A 17,433-nucleotide genomic window follows, 5' to 3' on the forward strand; every position below is an offset into this window, starting at 1 on the left:
ATATAAGCAAGCAATTTATTCAGGAGAAGGATTAACATAGATCTTAATCATGAGCCAGTTTTGGCCTCCAGTAGCAGAATTAAGTATTCACTGATCACACATATTTTCCTTATCCCCTCCTTGAGAGAGGAAGAAGAGAGAAAACACAGGATCGTGTTTTGGGCAGAATAGTTTCTTTCTAATTAAATATTTTCAGTTTAGCTAATGTGCAGTAGACAGGAATCATACCTTCCAAGTTATTCCTACTGTTTGGTTTACTTCTATTTAAGTACAGTCCTGGTTTTGGCAGGATAGGGAATTGAGTAGGTGTGAAAAAGTGGCTATTGGTTGAACCTACTGGCAGTATGTTTTTAAATGTTGATTTTCTTCTTTGCTAATATCTCTAGGGGATTTCACAGTAACTACATTTCCATAATTCCTGATGGTGCATTTGCAGGAAACCCCCTTCTAAGAACAATGTAAGTAATTTTCATGCATCTATTTTTAGTCTTTAGCAGACAGTGACTGTAAGAACAGCGATTGAAACATCTTTTTCATTTCCCAGACATTTGTATGATAATCCTTTGTCTTTTGTGGGGAACTCAGCATTTCAGAATCTGTCAGATCTGCATTCCCTGTAAGTATCATCTCAACTATACAGTACAGTAAATGGATATGAAATGTTGTGGCTAAGAACTCAAAATAACTAAATTTTCTGACTGCCTCTTACCTAATAATTTTTTTGCAGTAAGCTTTAATAAACATTGTTACTGTTGAGAATATGCAGTTTCTTAAGAAGCTCTACTAAATATGCTCTACAACGTTTTTTTTTAAATATTCATTACCTTGCATAAGATGCATAACCTCAGGCCAAATGCTCAGGTTCTTACTTAAACAAACTGCGATATGTCCTAGGTGGTTTTTGAACAGAGATGTATGTACATTGTGAGAATGTTTTGCGGGTTAATGCATGCATGCTTTCAAAAGATATCAGTTCTAGGGGTGATGAGAAAGCAAAATGGAGTGAGACTTCAAACTTGGAACTACAAACTACCTGCAAGTTTATGCCCTTTTCATATGTGTATTGATAGAACTCCTTCCAGCTTGATGAATTCCAGTTGTTTGCTAATGATTGAATTATTTGAACTTACTAAGCAAATTACCGGTATAAGAAGCAGTAAAAAGGCTGTCTTCATGTGTAAAATTTAAACAAAAGCAATAAGGGTGTTAGAATGTCTCCTTAGTGAAAATACCTACCTGACAGCAGGATTGAATGTCACAGCTCTTTGCATAGTACCAGCTAATTTTCGATGTTTGGTTTTTTTTCTTTTTTTAGGGTCATTCGAGGTGCCAGCATGGTGCAGTGGTTTCCTAATTTGACAGGAACAGTTAATCTGGAGAGTTTGTGAGTATCTTCTACAGAAATATTTTCCAGTAATTTCTTGGTTTTGCCTCTTGTGAAGTGATTGAAATAAGATTAATGGATTTGGAGAGGAACTGGATATATGTTCTCTTCCTGTCAATAAATGTAATTATCTAGCTTTTGTTACAGTGATACCTAGGTGCCACTTAATTATTTTTTTTAATATAGTAAGCCGACAGCAGCCTGTGAAAAGGCTGTTGACACTAACCCCCCTCTCACACACCTGAAAAACAGAAAAGTTGGCCTCTTTCAAAGAAAAACCCAAACCAACAACAAAAATTGATGAGTGAATCTAGCACCCTGATAGCTGAGACACCATCCTTGTGCTCTTACATATGCTTGTTATGCCATCTACCATCAACAATGCAAACGTTTATATATGTTTTTTTTTTTTCACAGAACTCTAACAGGGACCAAGATAAACAGTATCCCTGTTAATTTATGCCAAGAGCAAAAGGTCCTACGAACTCTGTAAGTATACACATTGTGCTCCTATTTTCATCTGCATCAAAATGTTTTAAAATAAATTTAAAGCTAATTTATAGCAAAAGTATTGCTTAGAATTACTCATCGTAGTAGTCCTGTCGAAGTTGGAAATCTGATTCTGGTTTCTTGATTTTTCAAATCAAGAATTGTGGCAGAGTTGATGTAATAATGCCTTATATTCCTGAAATAGGGTTCCCTTTATGCACTGTATTTCTTTCATGTGTTATAAAAGATATGTAAGGTGGTGCTGCTGACCAGTCATTGCATCTTCAAATTCGCTCTGCCACTGTTCATTCTTAACACAACAACATATATCTACATTTGGAGGTTAAGGAAGAGTTTAGTTACAATGCTTTGACTTTTTGTGTTTGGGAACACTGGAGAGAGCATTAGGAACAGAGAGAAATGGAGATGAGCATTAGGAAGAGGATAATAATACAGAAAAGCAAGACAAAAAAAAACCCAGTAAGGATGTGTTAAAATAAATGCAAAAAACCAAACTGGAAACTGAAACCATTGGAGGGGAGACAAAAAGCCATGTTTATAAAGGATACATGTAGGAAAATTCAGAACAAAAGCGATTAATTTTTTTTTCACACTTGCATGCTTTACATCACTAGTTGAATATTTCAGGAAAGTTAAAAAAGAAAAATAAAAATTGTTTATCGGATTTGGAGATAAAAAGGGAGAGAGATACAGAAGTGTAGTCTTTAAAAGGGTTGCATGAATAGAGTGAATAAAAGGCAATGAATCAACATTTTATAGAGTTAGCCAGCCAGCCTTATTTCTGCTATTTGCTGACTCTTGCAAGCTTCACATATCAGTTATGTCTTTCTGCAGTTTTGGGTGTATATATGTATAATTAAAGTGCATAGTGGGGCCAGTTAGGATGACTATGGAGAGATAACAATTGTGATTCCCTTCATGTTTTTCTCTAAACTGCTCTTAGTAACATTCTGTGGAAAAACTAACAGGAAGGTTTTTCTGTCAATCCATTTAATGTTTACAAGTGATGAGGTGTTGCAAGTAGAAGAGAGTTGAACTAAGCATCTTTCTCCCATTTTCTGTTTTGAAGGGACTTGTCTTACAACAATATAAAGGACCTCCCGAGTTTTAAGGGCTGCCAAGCCTTGGAAGAAATGTAAGTAGAAATACATGTTGTTTATTACCTCCTTAGTATGCAGAGTCAAAGTCTCTAGAAACGTTTTGCTTTGTGTTTGATCATAAGTACAGTTCTAAGATTAAGGCCAGAGAGAGATCATATGACCGTCTGGACAGCACACAACCACTTGTGTTTTCCTCAATTAGCTAAAGTTTAATTGTTCTGTGGCACAAAAAAAATGAAGGACAACTTAATCCTGCATTTCACAGTGGTATTGCTATACGCATAGATGGAATGAGTGTTTGTGTTCTCCTTCCTGCCTCTTCTGTCTTCCGCTCTTCAGTTCCCTCCAACCATCAGCCTATGCTTGTGTAAAATGTGTTTTCCTCCATTACCTGTAAGTCACATTCAGAACTCATCTTTGCTCTCTTCATGGCTTTAAAAATTCTTAAGCTTAGTTTCCAGACCCTACACAGTTTTTCTGCCTGCTTAAGTTTCTGCTTCAACTTCTACCTCTACTGCACTCAGGCTTCTTTCCCCTTGACCAGAGTGGTCTCACAGGCCTTTCCTGTTATACATTTGGCATCTTTGGGCTTGTTGTACACGTGGTTCATTGTAAAGGGAGCCAGTGAAATTGAAGTGTAATTTGCCCATTAGCTTTCGAAGCGTTTCTCAGCTCTTCCCTTTCATAAAGCCATATGTCGAGAAATGAAAGTGCACCCAGGGTCAGATTATGCCTGAAGATTCCCTGCAGAATTAAGTAGATTTGTTTTAAATCTCAGTGTGACTCTTCAAAGTTCACAAAGTGTTGCTTTTGGCTTGGAAGGAATTCAGTCTGCCGTTAAGTATCTTCTAAATAAAATGAGTTGTGAATTGGGATTGGGCCGAGGTGCCACGAAAGAGCTTCACAGTTGTATTAGCATGGTTAACACGAAGTGCAGAGCAGATACCTAAACAGCTTGATTACAAGGGGAAATAAGGAAAATCTTACCATTGGTAAGGCTAAACCTGTGTATTAGCAGGCATCAAACTATCCCTTGGTTTCAAGTCAGCCCAGTTTGTCAACAAAGTTCTGTTTCTGTTTCTTCACTTTGCAGTTCCTTACAGCATAATCAAATCCATGAAATCACAGAAGATACCTTTCAAGGATTGTCCTCCCTTCGTATCCTGTAAGTGTTCATAGTTGCATACTGAGTAAAACAAAATAATGTTTCCATGTAAACTGATGTCAGAGTTCAGTGTTACAAATCTGATTGATGGCAGAAGGCCATGTATGCTGGATCCTAAGGTGAAGCAAAACATACAAGAGATATTAGCAGCAGCCAGTTTCACTCCCATTCTTTCTGATCTCCATTTTGCTTTTATAGACTATAAAGATTTATCTTTATAGATATGTGTAATTAAAAAGGGAGATTTTTTTCAGTAGTCCACTATTTTGCATTATACTATTACTATATTATTCCATTGTAGTATTTATTGGAGAGATCCTATCTGTTTTCCTCAAGAGGAGCAGACCAGTGCACAAAATTATCCCCTCTCCTTACATCTCTAGCTGTATGAAGATTATATAGGAATCTTGAAAGTATCAGAAAAATAAACCCACAAACTGACAGCTGTTTTAAAAGGAATGTCATAATAAAAGTCATAGAGATCCAGCAGTACCTGGATCTGGATTTTGAAATCCAACAAAGCAGATCCCCTTCTGTTTGTTCTTTTGTTGTCTTTCCCCACCCCTGCTGATGTGCGCTGCCGCAGGAGCAATTGTCACCGAAGTGATTCCCTGGCACCTTCAGCCTGGGAATGGGTGGTGCCAGAGCCTCCCTCTGCATTGAGAGCACAGGCTGAACTGCTAGCAGGAGGAAGAGAAAGCAGGCAGGAATGGGAGATAGAATCTATGAAGTGAAGCGGGATACAGCTGCCTTACTAAGGGATTTGGCTGCTGCTGCACCTGGCTGACTGGGAGAGAGGGGAAATGGGAGTGGTGTTTGGCTTTTCGGTCAAAGGCGTCATGTGTTTGTCACTGGAGCTTTTTTCTCAGTACAGTGGCTGTTACAAAGTTTTGATGAAACTGCTAAAATAATCTCATTTGGCATTCATTGCAGCGACCTCAGTAGAAATCGGATCCATCAGATCCACAAGGAAGCTTTCACCACTGTTGGAGCCATTGGTAACCTGTAAGTAGGCTATTCTGTGCAGTGACCTCCTGTCTCTGTCATTAAACTGCTGAGGTAGTAAATGTTTTTAGCTTAAAACTGGTATGTGCCCATTTAATCTCTCTGGATTACGAAACGTCTCACTAGCTGAACGTAGGCAGAGCAGACTTCTTGAAAATGCGTGCTGCGCTGACAGGCATTTGCCGGACCACAGCCTCAGTGTGGGACTTTAAAAAACCTTCCTACTCCAATGAAGCGTGTGCTTGTAGCATCTTCCACCTTACTTTGTTGTAACACTGTCTTGATGTTCACGTTTCAGAGACCTAAGTTTCAACGAACTCACGTCAGTTCCAACTGAAGGGTTGAGTGGACTGAACCAGCTTAAACTTGCAGGCAATTCTGAGTTGAAAGAAGCTTTGGCAGCAAAGAACTTCGCAAAGCTCCGGTACGTTGGTGAATAACCCTACAAAGTGCCTTGTTTAATTTAACAGTAACAAACAATGTGACAGTAAATGAAGCCAGCTTAGATAACACTCATGACAAATAGTCAGGCCCTCTGAGTCCTATAGGGCCTTAAAGTTGGCATATATGAAAGGCCATCTGACTCTTCTGGTATAGAAGCCATTTGCGGACAATTTTCTTGGAACCTTTCATATTTTTCCTCCATCACTTTTCAGGCAGGTATCATCTGTCTTTAGAGTAGTGGTTTGAGTGGATTCCATTTTCCATTTGTTATTGAACCGAGCACATCTGTCCTTCAGAGCGTGGAAGATGGGAGCAGGCACACAGGTGTCTGATTCAATAATCACCACACTTTATACATAAGCTGTTTATTCTTGGAGGCAAATGATAAGAGTAACAGTAATCATTCAAATGGAAACTGGTGCTGATTTCAGTGGGAGGTGGACCAGACAGTGATTAACTGCTTTGCATTTTCAGAGATCTTTCTGCACATTAATATTTCAATCCTCAAGAAGCAGTTAGAAATTGTTTCGCGTACTGTCTGATGGAAGAAACGGAGATGAAGATACTGTTAAGTTGTGTAAGGGCAGCAAAGGAATCCGTGACAGGCCTCAGCAGTCATGTGGAAAGAGCAGATTGATTTTTACGTTTTGATCTGTGTTTGAGAACTAATGCATTGTGGGCTTCTTTAGACTGATGTTTCTCCTAAATATTTACAAAAACAGAATTCAGGAACAACACTGCAGGTAGTTGATATTGTAGCCTTGAGTCAGAAAAATTAGCTTCTGGTCTTGCTATTATCTCATTGTTTATGTGGAATTTTTAAAACTCTGGGTGTAGCTGTACTTCTCTATCAGGATTAATATGTACCATTTCTGTTGTACACACACAAAAACAACAGCAAAAATTGTCTTATTTTGGGGCCGCAGAATGAAGAGGAGGAAAGGTGTAATTTTTAACATTTTGGTCATCTAGGAATTAACTTTCTTACAAAACAGTTACTCTTTAACTTGCTTGATTAGTTTTCAGTTTCATTTCTACAGCAACACTGCAAACGCTGATCAGAATTTGTTTTGCATGTGGAGTAGAATGAGTAGTAGAGCTAAAATCACAGAATTTTCTTTGTACTCCTTGCAGCAGACAAAACTCAGATGCATCAGCTGTGCTTTATCTCAGTGCAAAAGTTCATCAGAAATGGTTACAACTGATCCAATGTGAAATAGTTCTTAGCGACCAGGAAAAAAAGAATTTTCAGTTTTAGTACTGAAGTGTGCCACTTAATTTTTTTTTTTTTTTTTTTTAATAGATGGTAATCTTACCTCAGGTTACAATGGGTGACACTCCTTGTTGTTCTGCCTGTGTTTCAGGTCACTCTCTGTACCGTATGCTTACCAGTGCTGTGCATTTTGGGGTTGTGATTCTTATTTGAACTCTAACGCTGAAGATTCCAGTCATCAAGATCAAGGTGCCTTGATTGATCGTGAGAAGGGTAAGTGTTTCATTGTACTAAACTGGCAGTATTATTGTGGGACACACTAGACTGAATAACAGTGTATGTTGTCTTTGAATAAGGAAATTTGGAAAATGCAGAACTTTATAAGGATACAAAAGTTGTTTCTGAAAGTTCTTAGCGGCTACTTATGGATGTGCCATGTTCTTTCTAAATGTGTAAGATCTGTCTGTTCAAGGAAAAAAATAATAAATTTAAAAAAAAAATTCTAAACTGCCAGTTTTGTTTCTGTCATTTTCTGCTAGAATGAAAATGGTTTATGGTTCTCAGTATTTCAGCCTTTCTGTTCAGAAAGGGCCTGTCCTTCCACTGTCTTCTTCAAGGCCCATAGATCTTTCCCAGGTGATGAAAGATGTTGTCGCTTTGTTATAAAGCATTGTGAGTAGCTGGGATAGGCAGTAGTAACTCAAACTGCTGTAGCGATTTCCGCACAGAGCGTTTGACCTTAGGTGACAAACCAGAACAGCTTCACTTGTTAAAGGCTTGAATGTTGGTGAAGAGTTAGGCCTTTTATCTTTCAAAGGACTACTTCCATCCTAGGCAGCTTCACTGCATTTCACTTTTTTTTTTCTTTCTACAACTAACCTGTTTTTCATTTTTACTTGATTACAGCTGATGCAGATGTTCTAAGAAATGAGGAAAATGAGGAACTGGGACAGACTATTATTCACTGTACACCAGCAACAGGTAAATCTTATAATGTGCTTTAGCCACATTGTGAACTGCAGGGATGGTGTTATGCAAATAGCTGTCTGCAGAATTATATATTTCATTCCTCGTAGTCATTCTGTACACAGAAGATTAAATTCTACATTGCTTGGGTGAAACTTCATTTGATGTCAGTGTTGTTTTGCATGAGCAATCACAAAGATTTGACTCAGCTTTAGACACACAGCACTATATTGGAGAACCATGCTAGGAAGATACCTGAAGTTTGTTTCCGTAAGGAGAACATACAAGCCTGTCGTACTTCTGGAGCTTGCTGTGTTTAATGCACTGTCCCCTAATTCTGTTACTCTTGCCAAAAAAATGTCTGTGGAACAGACTGAATGCTTATCTGTTTCGGTGAGAAGTCAGCCTATACTTTAAAAGCTTAATTTGAGCTGCTGTCGGTGGTGGTTTTAACTAAGCCTGATGTCTTTGCAGGAGAGAGGATGAGGAATGCTCATGTGATCTCTTCCCCAGCCCTGCTGTAGCAGCATTGACAACAGGGCTGTTACAAGTAGCTGGAGTAGGCAGTAGCATCTTAGGCTGCTACAGATACTTGTGCAATGAGTAGTCTTATTGGCATACCAGAACTACTCCAATTCAGGCTTGAACAGTCCAGGAGCGTTGAAAGTCTTTGATCTTGCAAACGAATATTTCCTTTCTGGGCTGCTTTGTTGCTGCCCTTCTGCTTATCTTCCTCGAACTGCAAATTTTCCACACACGGTTCCACTCAGCTCCTAAAGTGTTCTGTGGTGCCTCCTACTTCCTCACCTTTGCCGTGGACTTTCCAGAGGATTCCTTCCATACATCTTGTACCCTCCTGTTTGCGTAAACAGAAACACAATGGGGGAACAGTATGCTTCCAGTGAAGTTTCTTCTGGACGAGCAGGGATTTTCCAAGTCTTGCTTCATTCTCTCCTCCTAAACTGGTATTTTACATATATTATGAAAGTCTGTTTGCTCTTCACCTTCTGGGCTAGCTCCAGCTTTAGTATACAGAATATCACAAGGATTTCTTGATCATAGTTAAAAAAAATTGTGGTCAGAAAGTCAAATATATTATTAATGGAACTGTACGTGATCTGAGAATTAATTTGACCAGTGCTGCTTATTTGCTTTTGATCTCCTGTTCACAGGAAGAGAATTCAGATGGTGTGTCACATGGGTTAAATCTTTAAAGCCTTTAGCTCTCTCTTTTGGCCATGCCAGAGATGCTGTAGCTTTAAAAGGAATGAAAAGCTTGTTTTACAAGTTCGCAGTTTGCCTTGTTTTTCACCAGTCCCTCCCATACTAACGACTTGTTTTTATGTCATGCTGTCGTCTGGTCATAAGTAGGACACTCCACCCACCGTGCAAGTTCTGAATCATTGCTCATCTCGTAGATCCACTTTCCGCTTTGCCTAATGGCAGGAATGGATTGCTGGACAATGTCACTCAAGTAGCACAGCACTGAAAGCTGCAAAACTCATCCTTCCGAGCGTGAATTTTCCCCTGTGAGCTAGGAATATTAGGGAGAGAGGAGGGTAACTTCAACTCTGAGGATAGTTAGACCTTCGGAGACAGACAGGAAAGTGTGGTGGATTTTTTTTTTTTGTCTAAAGATAACTCACTGTACAGCTACTAGAAAACAGACTTCAAATTTACTTTGGAAGCACAGCATTGACACTTCTACATTAAAAAGCTTCTTTTTTGACTTGTCAGTCTGGCAACGTCTGGAAGTTGTTTTAGGCCTTGGGAGATTTTTGCACCGATGTTTCGCTGTTCTCTGCAGTTGCTCCAGCCCGCATTCGGGATGGGTTGTTCTTACCTTTCGCTTGCCTAAAGGGAGGGCATGAGCTGCGCAGAGCTGGGAATCATGGGCTGAATCCTGCTCGGATGCTCCAGCCCGAGGTGGCAGCAGAGTTTGGCACTTTTCTGTTCTGCCTTCAGCCCCCAGAGAGCCCGACTGCAGGGAGAGATCCCCAGCTATTGTGCTTTGGACAATTAGCAGTGCCTAATGGGGATGAAGGAGAGGTTAAACTCTTCTAATTGTTACTTAAAATCCGTAGGATTTCCCCATGGAATAAATAGCAATTAGAAGGATTAGAAGGGTAAGCAGTAGTAGTGACCTTTTTTCCTTGTCTTGCCTCATATTATTTTGCTTGTTGGACGTTTTTTATTATTTAAGCTTTTTAAAGTGGCAGAAGAAGAAGAAAAATTTCTTCTTCCCTATATAACTTTCCAAGCTCACAGTGCCTTTCAGTGAGCAGGGTGGGGGAGAGGGCTCGTGGTGAGTTCCTGTCCCTGTTAAAGCCGATAAACTGAATTTGTCGGCTGTTCTACAGATGTTTCCTTGTGAACAAAAGTTACTTCAGAAGGCGTGTTTGTGAACCATTTTTTGAGAGAACATGTTGCTTCTAAAAAATTCTTTCCCTTTACTAGTCAGTTGTGAACATTTGCTCTTACTTTGTTACCAACTTTTTTTATGAAGTATGAAATCTAAAGAAAATAAGGAGTATTTAGGTGGCACTAATAAAAGCTATTTTGAGTAGCTAAAAGGTAATTAAGTTTGTTTAGCTAGCTTGTTTATACAAAGTATTCTCAAGTGACCATTCATCGCACTAATTATTATTTCAGACATAATTGATTAGTAAATAGCTTCAGCAGAATAGTTTACTTTCAGCTGACCTATTTAGCAGTTCAGCTGTGTACTCTATTCATGAATTAATGAGGAGTGCTCTTGTAATACCTTTTGAAAATCTTGCTTGTTAAGGCCTGATTTTTTTTTCCTAAATTGGTTGTCCTTCTGTTTTGTTTTCTTCTAGGTGCTTTTAAGCCTTGTGAATATTTATTGGGCAGCTGGATGATTCGACTTACTGTCTGGTTTATTTTTTTGGTTGCTTTGTTCTTCAACCTGCTTGTGATTTTAACAATATTTGCATCCTGTACTCCATTGCCATCTTCCAAACTGTTTATAGGCCTGATTTCTGTTTCTAACTTATTTATGGGAGTCTATACTGGTATTTTAACTTTCTTGGATGCTGTCTCTTGGGGAAGATTTGCTGAGTTCGGCATATGGTGGGAGACTGGCAGTGGTTGCAGAGTTGCTGGGTTTCTTGCAGTCTTTTCGTCCGAAAGTGCCATTTTTTTCCTGATGTTGGCAGCTGTTGAACGGAGCTTCTCTGCGAAGGAGATCATTAAAAAGGGGAAAAGCAATCGCCAGAAACAATTTCAGATTGCGGCAGTGTTTGCTTTCCTGTGCGCTGTGGTAGCGGGATGCTTACCACTTTTTTATAAAGCGGAGTACTCGGCATCACCGCTTTGCTTGCCCTTCCCCACTGGAGAAACACCTTCGTTAGGCTTCACCGTAACTTTAGTGCTCCTGAATTCATTAGCATTTTTGTTAATGGCTGTTATCTACACTAAACTGTACTGCAACTTGGAAAAAGAGGACCTTTCCGAAAACTCGCAGTCCAGCATGATTAAGCATGTCGCTTGGCTGATCTTCACGAACTGCATCTTTTTCTGCCCTGTTGCGTTTTTCTCATTTGCACCGTTGATCACTGCGATTTCTATCAGCCCTGAAATCATGAAGTCTGTTACGTTGATATTTTTCCCGTTACCCGCTTGCCTGAATCCAGTTCTGTACGTGTTCTTCAATCCAAAGTTCAAGGAAGACTGGAAGCTGCTCAGGCGCCATATGACCAGGAAGAATGGAGCGGTAGCAATTGCCGTGAACACTCAAGGGGGCTGCGTGACGCAGGATTTTTACTACGACTGTGGCGTGTACACCCATTTGCAGGGTAACATCGCCGTGTGTGAATGTTGCGAATCGCTCCTTTTATCCAAGCCCGTGCCCTGTAAACATTTAATAAAATCCCACAGCTGCCCCGCGCTGGCAGTGGTGCCTTGCCAAAGGCCGGATGGCTACTGGTCGGACTGCGGCACCCAGTCAGCCCACTCCGACTACGCGGACGAGGACGACTCTTTCGTGTCGGACAGCTCAGACCAAGTGCAGGCCTGCGGCCGTGCGTGTTTCTACCAAAGCCGAGGATTCCCTTTGGTTCGTTATGCCTACAACATACCGAGAATTAAAGACTGAATGGCTTTTTGCCATCTGCTGTTCTAATAAAGAGGTATAAAGCTTCGTAAACCGTTGCCTGTTTTGACCTTTCAAGCAGGAAGCACTTTTGTAATCATCGTTGAGTGTCATTTGTAAAAGAAGGGAAGTGGGCAGTAACTTCTTGAGCCATACATTTAAAAATAATTAAACAAATAAATCAGTTGCCCTGGCTGTAAATAATTGGTAAACCAAATTTGTTACCCAATATTTTTACTCTTTCCACATGATAGTGGTTTCTTTTAATACAGTTTTTTACATGCTAATGGTGTGTTTCCACGTTGTACTCCAGTTGTACTTTGCTTCTGCTGTTGGCGAGGTAAGTTCTGTTGATTTTTTTTTTTTTTTCTGCCAAAGCACAATATAAAGGACAGCTGTTTAATATTAAAGAAATTATTTTTAAATGTGACTTTTCTATAATTAAGCAAAAAACTCTCTTGCTAGCTTTGTATAGTGTATTCAGCATTGAAACTCAGGATGAATTTTACTGCAGGGCCAAAAAAGGGACTAATTCTCCCATACGTAACTGTGACAGCAATATAGGAATACCATGTTTATTTTGTATTTCAAGCCAATGTTCAATTTTTAAAAAAGGTTTTGTTACAATAAAGCACTTGTAATCCACACTATCTGTAGACTATGAAATAAGAATATTAACAGCTGTCAGGAATAACAGGGTTGAACACACTTTTCCCAGTGATGATGCATTAGTTCAGGTGAACCACAGCGACTTTCTTCAGTATTACGCAGTCGGGTCACGCTGTTGGAAGGAATATCGATGCATCGAGGGGGTGTTAGCAGTGCTGTCGATGTGTACGGCTCATGTCTTTGCAGAGAGACTGGCTAATACTCTGCAGCCTGTTGAATGTTACAGCACCCCAGTGATATCTACGAATAGATTGCGACTTTAGCAAATGGAGGGAGAGAAAGCAATTTTGCAATAAAGGAAAGCATTTTTCCAATTATTTTACTGAGAGTGAAGTACACTGTGCAAAATCAATGATTTTCATCTAAATAGGTGCATTATTTTTAATCCATTCAAGTCCTGAGACCCAAATGATTAAAGTAACAATCAGTGATCCATTTATCTACATTTAGTTTGAAATCTGATCGATACAAAGTTATGAATGCATGATTAAGTAATTATGTATGTTTCTTGAACAATACGCTAAATCAAGAGCAAATCCACTGCCATCCCAGTTACTCTGGAGACATTCTCGTTAAGATTTAAAGCTAGATTGCTGGTTTGAGAATTAAACTGTATATACTGTTCATACAATGAATTTTTATCTTTGTATTGTAAATTATTTGATAGAACACGTGATGGGAAATGTGGCTTCAGTTCATTTTGTTAATTAAAGCTACCTCCTAAACAATAGTGGCTGCCAGTAGCAGAATGTTTAAAATGTGGTTTATATACTTTTTGCATTGTAAATAGACATGGTTGTATATTGTCACTGTAATAAAAACAGAAGCCTTGTATATCAAAATCATGTAGTTTGTACAAAGTATGGGAGGATTATTTACTGTATGCTGTTAATTTTGTAAGCCAAAATATTCACATGTAAAAACAAAAGAGGAGAAGAGCAACCCAGAGTCGTTGATTCTTATATTTACACTCATGAATATGATGTCTGCAGTTAGCATGGAATTTTACACCGAAAGCAAATAAAGGGTACATGAATATTGACTGTTATTTATCTCTGTTTTTCAAAAATTAAGGCTGAAAATGGTGCACATGTAAAATTACTGAGCATAAATAATGTGTCATCTGCCCTCTGCTACATGTGGTGAGAGTTTTGGGAAAGAATTGCCAGCAAAGTAAGAAAATTGCCAGTTTAAAAGTAGATTTATGGTCTTGGACTAATGCTGAGTCTTGGCGTGCAAAAGGTTAAAACCGTCAGAGAAGTGTTTACCCTCTGACAAATCAATCAATCTTTATTAAAGACGTGTATTGTGTTTGAGTTGAAATGTTTTTAGTATGGCTTGGAAGATAGTACAGATTATTATTTTGGTTTTGATACTACTTCTATACTGGGAGTTGTGGGTTGGTTTTTTTTTATTTATTTTTTTTTTTTTTAAATTTTTTTTAAGCCATAGTTTTGTAGGAGTCCCAGTCTGTTCCACACTCCCTCTGTTGGCCAGCCAGTCACAGGTAACGAGAATACTTCTAACGCTCAAAAAGGACAATAAATGTCACCTGCCATTTCATAATCAGGAAGGAAGGAAATCCAACCGTCAAGCTTCCAGGAAGCCTGTTGTATTTTCAGACAATGTTCTTGAGTATGGACTTATTTCTTCTTCTGTTTTACAAATGAGTCTTTGTTGAAATGCTGTAAAAATAGTCAGATGTGATCCATTTGGAGTTCCAGTATTTCATTGTACACCAGTATGGTTTTGGAGTTATGTTAATGGTTTGCTTTTAATACAGTCAGCCCAGTCTCGCACATTCAACACAACACAGGTTTTATCTGCTGGTAGAGGTGACAGAATACAGGCAGTAGCTACTAAAATCAACCCGTCAAGAAGCAGTACTGCTAAACTTGCCAGTCTCAGCATCACCATGTGCCCGACACCTATGGACAATCATGTAAGGAGAACCTGGAGAAACCCAGCCACCAGGTACTTAATGACAACTTTGTGTCTTTGCTGGACAAGCTGATCTCAGTGGCCGCTCATAATGTCATGTTCAGAAGTTCACAGCTGCAATAGGAAAACCATCCACAGAGAACTCGCTCCCTCTCCTCCGCACTCCAAAAGTGGTATCAAACAGACAGCTGTTAGCCAGCTCTGTGGCAGCGTGCTGGCAAGATCTCTTAATTTGAAATGGAACCTTTTTATTCTCTTACAAAAATAATGCATCTACTTCACAACTTCTTGGTCTAGATCCCTTTTACCCTTTTTAATTTCTTTCCAGTAGAATTTCCTGTGTTTAATCATAAATTTGCTTCAGAAATTTCAAAGTTACACAAATACACTTTTCTCCAGTGATTCTTTTCACCTTGATTACTATTTTTAAGCCTTCAGTTTTAATTTACAGGGTAATATTTTTTAATTAAAAGCGCAATGTAGGGTTTGTTTCATATATATACTCTCAATGTAATAATTTTTAATTACATAGATGCTTTTGATCTTCTACTGCTAGCATAATAAGTTTATTTTTAGCAAGAGATTTTTTTAATATTACTTTTCACATATCCTACAGTAGGATTGGACTGATTTAGCACTAGAGTTCAGTTGAAGATGATTAAGTAAGGACATGAAACCCGAAATGGGATAATACATGACATTACTGTTTTCTTTACTGTTGTATACTGTAAGGACTTGGATGGCAAATTGACACATTTCATATGTTGCCTTTGTGGCACTACACTGCTATAAAATATCATAATTTAGATTTTACCTAAGAAATACTGGTTAATGGTCACTGTGGCATTTACTATAGGGAAATTATTTACATTTGAGGGTAACAAAATGTGAAGTGTCTCACTGGTTTCCAGTAACAAAAGCATAACCTGTGTCTTGAAAACTTTAGCCCAAAAATAAGCAAGTAAATCTGTTCCGAACTGATGGTTTAAAGGAGAGAAAGACTTTGTGCAGAAGTGAGGGAGAAATGAGGCAATCCAAGACACCTCAGATTCCACAGCCTCTCAGCAAGCAGAACTACACATGCAGGCACAAAAATAGCCACTAGACAAGTACAGGCAGCGCTCGTTCAGCTCTGACACCGAGCGTGGAGCCAAGTAGGTTTCTTCCTTGCTCCCGTGCCTGCTGCGCTGTATTTCCCCACTCCGGAAAATCTGAAGACTCAGGAAGACCTCTTAAATTTGCCTACATTTGGTTCTAATTTCCTAATTTTTTTCAAGTTGCAAGTAAAATTAAGATACACCTTCTTTTCTTGAAGTGTAAGATGTTGTCTAGGCCTTAGTTTGTGCACAAATTTAGTAAGTTTTTTTTTCCAGTAGGATTATTTTTACGCTTTTTCTGTGTTCCTGAATGCAAGTGTGGAACTAGACGTTACAACTGAAAGCCGTCTTACCTGATTCTTTTCATTAAATCGGGCTAGTATTAAGCAAGTTGAACTGAGAGGTTTCATTCTCATGGTGTTTATGTTTTCAGAGACTGAGCTGATCAGATTACAACTGAATTTATAAAACTCAACTATTTCACAAAGAAGAGTTGGCAAATTCAAGTATTTCATAGAGTTGTCAAATCAAGGTAGGTAGTGATTCACGGTAGTTGACTTATGCCTAGAATTGAATTAATTTCTATGTTAGTTACCTATAAAATTGCTTTCTAGACATAATTTTCCATATGAAATGGTTTGTCAAATACTGTGGATTGTAATTAGGGATTACTTGTGAGCAATTTGTCAGGAACATTTGGATGTTCAGACACGCTGATCAGCATGACTGAACAGAAAAAGTATAGGTCTGTGAACGTATCAATCTGTGCTTACTCTGAATTTAACTCCCTAGATAGCTCAAAGCGCTTATTCTGCAGCCTGTGATGGTATTGGTTCAGTTAGCGCTGAAAGACTGAATGTAGTTTTTGTCATTTATTTGGTGAGAAATCAGGCTGATTTTTCACAACGGTAACAACTGTAGGGGTGTGTGTGTATATGTATTGATTCACTAAATTCAGTTGTTTGCAGCAACTTTTGTGCCCGTAGGCTTTTGCAGTGTTGGCACCTGCCAGGGCAGATGCTTTTGAGATGCAGTCATTCCTATTATGGCACTATAAATTCACAGAATTAAGGTTTTGCCATGAAGCATGTCCTTGTAACATGCCATTTGTCTGCTTGTCACTCCTTCTATGGCCATAGGAGTTGGGTACCTGGATCTGCAGGGTTGTTTCTGTCATTAGTATTTTACAAAATGACATTCATGGGGTTCTTACCTTACCTGTATTAACTAGGGTGCAGTGAACGTGAAGCTGGCTTGACAAATTGGCAGAATGGTAAGAAGAGGGATAGCGGTGATATTTTAGACTTCTCTTCAAAGTTGGATGCTTTTACCATTCCAGTAACAATGCTTTAATTCCCTGAAAGGTGAACTGGCTTTTGCCACCTTTTGCATAGGCAGTCTCCATGCATAAGCTCTGGTGCCTTGTCGCAATACTGAAGTTTCTTATTAGAAGCAATTTGCCCAATTCCTGTTCTTGAATCCCCAAGGAATTATCTTATTCTGTATAATGATACAGGGAGGGAAGAGAAGGACTCAAATGTTTGTGTCTTTGGTGAGAGTGCAGCTGGCTGCTGCCTTGCCTTGAGACATCCATTTTGTAGTTTCTGGACATCCCGGATTAGAGCTGTGGGGCTTCATCAGAAAGCAGGAGATGCTCAGTGCAGTGAGCTCCAGAATCCCTCAATTCAGTGAGACAGGATGGTTTGTTTTTTTCTTTTATTTTTTTCTTTTTTTTTTCCTATTCATTGGGGGTGGTCTTCAAGCCTTCCTAAGATGTTTGGAAATTACCTTGGTCTGCAGCCTGTTGAAATCCTCGAAGTTTTCG

The 17,433-nt window shown here is 39.0% G+C and overlaps 1 protein-coding gene across 2 annotated transcripts in view; it reads left to right on the plus strand.

Annotated features, from left to right (window-relative positions):
- LGR4 (leucine rich repeat containing G protein-coupled receptor 4) overlaps positions 1–13,612 on the plus strand; it is a 77,499-nt gene extending 63,887 nt beyond the window's left edge. Inside the window, exons 8-18 of one of the 2 annotated variants that reach the window (XM_086749270.1) lie at positions 387–458; positions 545–616; positions 1,316–1,384; positions 1,802–1,873; positions 2,964–3,029; positions 4,088–4,159; positions 5,093–5,164; positions 5,463–5,588; positions 6,973–7,094; positions 7,728–7,802; positions 10,628–13,612. In XM_086749270.1, the coding sequence (XP_086605396.1) occupies positions 387–458; positions 545–616; positions 1,316–1,384; positions 1,802–1,873; positions 2,964–3,029; positions 4,088–4,159; positions 5,093–5,164; positions 5,463–5,588; positions 6,973–7,094; positions 7,728–7,802; positions 10,628–11,904 (2,095 nt within the window). In that variant the 3' untranslated portion in view covers positions 11,905–13,612. The remainder of the gene's footprint in view (positions 1–386; positions 459–544; positions 617–1,315; positions 1,385–1,801; positions 1,874–2,963; positions 3,030–4,087; positions 4,160–5,092; positions 5,165–5,462; positions 5,589–6,972; positions 7,095–7,727; positions 7,803–10,627) is intronic. The other variant, XM_086749272.1, reaches the window with a different exon arrangement.
- The last annotated feature ends 3,821 nt before the right edge of the window (positions 13,613–17,433 follow it).

The sequence above is a fragment of the Chlamydotis macqueenii genome, chromosome 5, assembly GCF_036417535.1.
Source record: "Chlamydotis macqueenii isolate bChlMac1 chromosome 5, bChlMac1.mat, whole genome shotgun sequence".
NCBI classification, from domain to species: Eukaryota; Metazoa; Chordata; class Aves; order Otidiformes; family Otididae; genus Chlamydotis; species Chlamydotis macqueenii.